We start from the raw sequence: 7,961 nt of genomic DNA, 5'->3' as shown, positions 1-7,961 counted from the left end.
ATATATATATATATATATATATATATATATATATATAAAGGTATGCATGTATACATAAACATAAGCATATATATATTCATACACATACACACAAACCAAAGAATGGAACTGGCAAATAGCATTTATTACTTAAAAATTGTTTCATTGATTTCAGTCAACCTAGTCAAGTCGTTACCACTTCCACATGTCAACAACTACTGGTTTGTCTTCATGAAAGTGTGCAATTTTTCCATGACAGCCAATGTCAAAATCAAATTCTTTGAACACTTAAAACCAATTAGCTGAGTGATTTTCTTTCAATTTTGCCAAAAACCATACAGGTGGGTATCATAAAGCAAAATATAGGAAGGGATTAAAACAGATGAAGGAGGTGCCGAAAAATTTAACAATGCAATTCATCCCATATCTCATTGACAGAGTCGTTAATGCAAGCTCATATTCAGCATAGTTGTCTTCCATAGCAAATATTGTTAAGCTGTTAGAATTAACAATCGGTTATTTTGTTACCGCCAAAGAAATACTGAAGACCTAAAAGCAAATATTTAATATCTATTCCTCTCCACCCATTCTGTACCTGTCAAGCTTTACTAACAACTCATCTTCATAACATTCACACCACAATTGCCCACTGACTACGGCACTATTTCTTCAATTGTTGTAATTATACGAGAGCAGAAATGCACATATTCCACCACCACCATTCATTTTATGTTATCAGTTATCCCTCTCCTTGGAATTACTTCCATTACCACCCATCTTGCAATTCCATTATCATCCCTTACTGATATATTTTCAGTGAATATCCTTTCATATCCTTACTCTGAATATCCTTTCATATCTGTCATCAAACTCACCCCACTTTTTTTACTATCAGTATATCCACGCTCCGTGCCTCTGACCTCCACCTCTGTCACTGTATACCTTCTCTCTCCTGTTCTTCACATCATCTTATTTCTCATTTATAACAGTATTACCCTCCAACCTCCCTTTTTATGTATTGCCATCAACCACATCCTCCTCACTATCCATGAACCTACTCATTTAGGCATTCCTGTCTCTTTCAATTTTTTGTCCTTATTCTCTCTCTCTCTCTCTCTCTCACTCACTTTGCCCCCTCTACGTTGTAAATTGAAGGTATGCCCTGACAGTTTATCTCCACTGTCGTTTCTCCTCTTCCAGCTAAGGCATTCATATATCTCCTCTGCAGCTAGTTACCTGCCTTTTCCTGTCCCTCTATTACACTTTAGTCAATCAACACGTATCACAAAACCACCTACTACAACCCTGCATACCCACTCTTTTAAGAAATCTTACTAGTGCTGGTACCACAAAAACACACCCAGTCCATGTTTTCAAGAGGTTGGTACAAGGAAAGGCATCCAACTACAGAAACCATGCCAAAGCAAACATTGGATCTCGATACACTCCTTTTACTCGTCAGATCCTATCAAACCATCCAACCCATGCTAGCATGAAATACAGATGTTAAGTGATGAAAATGATATATGTATATACATTCATACATATTGTATATAGCTGTATATATGTATGACACTGAGAAGGAGATATGGAGACAAAAAAATCCTGTAACTGGGAATAGATTTAGAGAAATATTAACTGATACAATTGTAAGATAGATTTAGATACCTGTGCTACAGATGGAAACTGGAAATTTTTACGAAATAAAGTGCTAATGGGAACAGACTTCATCTTTCTATCTGTTTCTCTCTCTCTATTCTCTTTTTGCATCTCTCTACCTCCCCTCATTCACACATCATTGATAATACCCAACTCTACACCCACCTTTCACCCTACCCGAGCCTTACAGACATTGCCCACCTCTCTTCCTACCATTTCCCCTAACTCCTTCCCCCTACACTTTTGCAACCCCCACCCCAACTGCTCACACTCTTAGTGTTTCTGTCCCAACTCACTTCATACCTTGAGGTACCACCTGGATACCTCATCACCACTATTTATCTCTTCACAACTACTTCTGCTTTATTTGCCATTCCCACCTCTTCTCTAAATGTGAACCTGCTTTGCCTTGCCTTCTTCTGTCATTACTTAACCCTTATCTGCTACCAAAAGCCCTTACCCATTGGATTTTCCTAGGCCTGCAAGCTGCATAGAAGGTTCATTAGTGTCGTGGGACAAGAAAAAACATCCAGTGATACTGTAGAGTGGTTGGAGGACCATCTGACTGAGAAACCATGCTAAAGCAGACACCTGAACATGATGCAGTCCTTAAACCCATCAGATCATGTCAAACTGTAAAATCCATGCCAGCAAGAAATGTGGACATTAGACGATGATGATGATAATGATGATGATGACGATGATGATGATGATGAAATTGTTGTTGATGATGATGTATATAGATGAAATGCACACCAACTTCTTTGTTATATTTTTCTGCTGAAGCAGTCGATCAGGAAAATAATGAGGTCGATTGTACATGTCTAAGATACTACTATGTTAGCTAAGGCAGAACTGTTAGCATGCTGGAAAAAAAAATGCTTAGTGGTGTTCTGTCTGTCTTTACTCTGAGCTCACATTCTGCAGAGGGCACCTTTGCCTTCCATCCTTTCACGCTCGATTATATAAGTACCAGTTACACACTGGGGTTAATGTAATTGACTATCCCCTACCCTGAAAAGCTTTTGGCTTTGTGCCAAAATTTGAAACCATTATTATTGTTAGCTTTATTACTAACCTATGTAATCTGTATGATATATATATATGTATGTATGTGTGTGTGTGCGTGTATGTGTGTAAATGTATTGTATTTTATATCTAAATTGTAACCTACATCAAGTAATGTACAATAACTATTTTATTTGACAATAAAGATATTATGTTTAATGTATTTTATCAACTTGGGTGTTTAGAACAAATGGTTAATAAGAGAGTAATCATGAGAGAGTATTGATTGTACCATATTCTTTGCTTCTGTTTCATTATTTCCATCTAAGATACCATAGAATACACCATCAAAAGTGCCGTTCTCCACTTTGGTAACACCAATACCAAGATTAGAATATAAAGTTCTCACTTGCGGCTCTTCCAGTGAAATCTTTTCTGTGATTGCTTCTATAATGTCCAGCATTCTAAAATAAAATCAAGACAACAACTTTCAATCAACAGTGTTTGAAATACATAATTAGCTATAGGTGTAATTACATTAATTATTTTGATTAACAAATCTTTGTATGTTAATGTTTTTAATGTTGCTGCTACTACTGCTGTTATTGCATGTTTGCACAACTGGAACTACTTTTATCTATACTGCAGCTGCTATTTCTTCTTCTTCTTCTTCTTCTTCTAGTGACTTGCTTGGCTCTCCATTGGATATGTCGGCGAGTGTTTCAGTTGATTTGACCAACAGAATAGCTTGCTTGTCAATTTAACGTGCAAGTGGTTGAACACTTCACAGACATGAGTACCCTTAATGTAGTTCTCAGGGATATTCAGCATGACACAGAATGTGACAAGAGTGGCCCATTGAGCAAGAGGCACAACTCCTTTTTACCTGTTAAGTGTATTGGAGTAACGTGAAATAAAGTGTTATGCACAAGGAAACAACACACCACCAAGAATTGTACTCACAACCTTACGGTCATGCGCCAAATGCACTAGCCACTAAGCATTCACTACTACTGCTACTACTCCTACTACTACTACTACTACTACTACTACTACTACTACTACTACTAACATCAAATGTGATTTGAATTTTACCTGTTCACAGTTTTGTTAGCGTGTTCTGCTTGAACCAAAACCGTCTCTGGTACATTTATCATATTGTTTATACCAAGAAGTATATAATTTAATACTATATTCGTAGACACATTCGATATCAATGGCACCATTTTCTCCTGAATGTCTACAGCGAAGTTAATATCTTCTTCTTTGAAATACACTGATTTCTGTGAAATATTCACGAGTTCTTTAGATTTCTCCTCGATATTTCCTACAATGGAAAATTTAACACGAAATTTAAGGAAATTTACAATCGCTTTCAGATGAAATATTAGATGTGAATTTAACATCACATTAATGAATCACTGGAAGTTAATTAATAACTCTAACTTTATAGAGCACAAAATTTGCTAAATGTGTTCACTTCATCAGTTGTATACACCTTGTTGTACATCCTTAAGGTCTCCTGTTCTTTAACATTAAAATGAAACAGTGGGAGCGTTACATAACACTTTATAGTTGAGTAAGACATACTCTTGGTGGTTGATGTTTGTACATATCATTGGCAACCAATGATCTGTGATAGAACCAGCCATCACAAACAGTCACTAATTTAATCGAAATTATTTTTCCAATGACAAAATGTACCTAGACAAAAACAGGTCACTGAGCTATAGATTAATATTGGCCAGTAATTTTGGGGTAAGGGTTAAGTGTCGAGTAAATCAACTCCAGTGCTCTGATTCTGAAAGAATGAAAGGCAAAGTTTATCTCAATGGAATTTGAACTCAGAACATGAAAATGAACGAAATACCACTCAGCATTTTACACAGTGTACTAACAATTCTGCCAGATCGTTGCCTAAAATCTATGGATTAATATTGATAAGTCTTTCTCAGGGCCATATGAGAAATTGAACCTATCACAGCACAACAAGTTAATAAAAATTTCTTTAATTTTATAGTGCTATAGCAGCATTTGAGAGAGGTAAATTTCTTATATTGTATGACACACAACTATGCAGACTGGGTCATTGAAGATTTAAATATTTTATAACCACCAACATAACAATGTATGTAAAGACATGATCCAGCAATATCTCTATTGTTTTCTCTTTCATTTATCTACTCAACCACTCTATAGAAAGTTAATACAACTGAGTTTTAAAGATATTGTAGCAAGTCATAAAAGGCAGAAATATGATGTAATGGTCATTTGCCCAAACAAGCATAATTGTTGGTAATCCCATTGGTTAAAATTGCTGCCCATATACAAATTCTAAACTTTCATCAAAGAAATCTTTCACGGAATACAATTCTTAGAATTCGGATATGAGCAGTTATAAAACCCCTGATTTTGGGGGAAATTACTCAGTGATCGTAGGATGTTACTAAACTCTATGACACTCATTCATTGAGATATTGGCGATTTTTTATGCCATGTCTATGATAAAAATCCAACAAGACTTATTTGAATTGTTGTGAACTCTAGTAGTTAGTATGAAGGATTAGTTAGTGTGAATTTTAAGTCGTAATTCTCTATGACAAAATGACTTTACTTTCCAATTGGACTATAAATGCTAAATGTACATAAATAAAATAATGTAGTAATTATTTTCTCTTTCTTCACGTTTTTCAACTTGCTAATGAAATTTCTTTCTGCAATTATGAAACTGTGTATTTTTTTATAGCAGTTAAAAGAACATGAATTTGTTTATTCTAAGAACCGTATTTTGTGAAAGAATTCTCTTTGACAGTAATTTTAACCAATGGGTAGGAATTTTAACCAATGGGATTACCAACAATTATGCTTGTTCGGGCAAACGACCATTACATCATATTGCCGCCTTTTATGACTTGCTACAATCTGATAACAAACTCAACTTTCCTAAGTAATAACTTCTAACATAATATTTCCAAAAGTGATTCAAATGACCCACTGTTGGGGGAGATTAATACTGTTTGAGAGCTCAAAATGAACAATACGGCATATTTTTTCTTTGACAGTTTTAATCATGAATACAATGGAACCTCGATTTATGAATTTAATTTCTCCTAAAAACAGTTCGTGATCCGAAGTGTTCATAAAACAAAACTATTTTTTCTCAGAAGAAATTCAAGAGAAGGCACAGGAATTTGAACAGAGATGTGCATTGAGTGAAAGCTAGAGAGAAACTGATACTCTCCCACTAATAGTTCCAGCTTGGCACCAACCATTGCTGCCGTCTTGTGCGTTCATCACTCGAGGCACCATTTGTCATCGGAGGTCATTTCATGTTTGAAAAATTGTTCGTAAACCAATTTGTTCATGATGAAAGGTGTTCATAAAGTTAGGTTTTACTGTACACACACACACATTTTCTTTCTGCACTGAAATTAAGATTTGTATATTCGTTCTAAATACCTCACTGCAGATATGAACACAAATTATGTTAATTGCTGTTGTGTACATCAGGAGAAAGAATTTCTCCCATTTACAATGACAGTGTGTTCATGGAACACTTGGCTTATGCACACAAGAGATTCTGGAACTCTGATGTTTTGAGATGTGTCCTGTCAGCTAAAACTACCCAAACCTCTATGAGTAAAGAAGCCAGTGACTTTGTTTATAATTTCAGCAAACAAATCTGTTTTCTGATCAGTGCTTACATCTGCCAACTGATATGAATTCACTATCTGAGCTGTGTACAGTGAGATCTGAAGCGATGAATTCCATATTTATTCTTGCTACGCTTCCAGCAGATATTGCTGTACAGAAGTTTAACATTGCATAAATATGGAGCCCTATTATAACTAGTAAAGTGTTGTGCACATCATGGATTGGCTTATACATACACATAAACACAAACACACACACACTAATAAATATAAAAATGTACTCTTCCGTTATTGGTGGTATCAAAAAAGAAGTAAGAGATAAATATCACAGGCATTAGTTCGTATACACCCAGTCGGGCAAATAGGAAGGTCATGGTTAGAATGCCTTTCACAATACATATAGTGAATATGTATAGGGGATTATCTAGAGCATTGGTTCTCAAACGGTGTAGGGTGCCTCACAGGCATGGCAGAAGAGGATAGCAGGTGAGACGGAATGGTTAAAGACAATGAAAGATTTAGAAACAGTTTAAAAAAATTAACATGCCAAACATAGATACGATTTCAGAATTTAAAATGTTATTATGGATTACCTGTGGATTACTTGTGGATTATTATGGATTACCTGTGATTGCATGCATAAGTCCCAGTATAAACAATTATAAATAATTATTGACTGATTTTATCATTGTGATATTTTTGCATTATGTCAAGCATTAAGAATATAGTAACTAGTAAATATAGCAAATTGGAGGAGAGGGTTATCAATGATAATGCTCCAACTTCAAACTTGCAGTTATCTTCCTTTAACCCTCTCTCTGAACTTTTGGTGAGGCATGAGCAAATTTTCATTCTGAAAATGTGGCTCACAGAAAAAAGTTCAGGAACCCCTGATCTAGAGCTACACTATTGTTTGTAATCCTCCACCTCATCTTCCTCCTCCTCCTTCTACTACTACAACTACTATTGTAAGAGTATTTCGAAACACAATGGCTCACTCACCTATATCGATACCTTCGTTAATGATGTTCTTTAGTTGTTGAGTGATAGTCATATCGTAACACTGAGAAATGTCTGGCTTTTGCCAGATACCAGTAAATGGCAGACACTTTGGTGATGCCATATATAGACTTGTTCTTGGAGAACTGAAAAATTAATGAAAAAATATGGTCAATCGTGTTGATATTTCATCAATTTCAGAGAATCTACACAATCATGAACCTGAGTGTGATTTGAACTTATAATCTAGTGGAACAAGGATAAATACTGTAATGCATTTTGTCAGTAATCTATTATTTACTCGATCTCCCTATCCAAAAAAGCAATGAAAAAATATATTTAGATTTAGATAAGTTTAGATTTTAAAAAGATATTACTACATTTGTCCATAAATTAATTTTACTATTTGAAGAATTCAGGAAAAAAAATTGAAAAATAAAGGATAACTCAGCAGAGTTTATTGGCAAACACAAAGTTTTATTAGAAACATCAGAACACTTCCACTTGAGCTCCATTGATCGAATGCAACACATCAAGACGATACAATAAATTGTAAGATGTAAAAATAATTTCTGAATACACTGTAAATTGGGAATGATTTGGTTGAATGATATGGTTAATAAAGTACTAAGGCATGTGGCTGTTAGTCCAAGGTGAGTGGAA

The 7,961-nt window shown here is 35.0% G+C and overlaps 1 protein-coding gene across 1 annotated transcript in view; it reads right to left on the bottom strand.

The window, feature by feature from the left end:
* Window positions 1-7,502, bottom strand: part of LOC106882179 (adhesion G-protein coupled receptor G6) — a 56,403-nt gene extending 48,901 nt beyond the window's left edge. The window contains exons 1-3 of the mRNA XM_014932766.2: window positions 7,302-7,502; window positions 3,742-3,973; window positions 2,939-3,110 (exon numbers count right to left, since the gene is read on the bottom strand). Of these exons, the coding sequence (XP_014788252.2) occupies window positions 2,939-3,110; window positions 3,742-3,973; window positions 7,302-7,422 (525 nt within the window). The 5' untranslated portion in view covers window positions 7,423-7,502. The remainder of the gene's footprint in view (window positions 1-2,938; window positions 3,111-3,741; window positions 3,974-7,301) is intronic.
* Between the last annotated feature and the right edge of the window lie 459 nt (window positions 7,503-7,961).

Source organism: Octopus bimaculoides, unplaced genomic scaffold, assembly GCF_001194135.2.
Source record: "Octopus bimaculoides isolate UCB-OBI-ISO-001 unplaced genomic scaffold, ASM119413v2 Scaffold_193896, whole genome shotgun sequence".
NCBI classification, from domain to species: Eukaryota; Metazoa; Mollusca; class Cephalopoda; order Octopoda; family Octopodidae; genus Octopus; species Octopus bimaculoides.
Note: the sequence above shows the minus strand (reverse complement) of the source record. Positions and strands in the feature narration are given on the sequence as shown.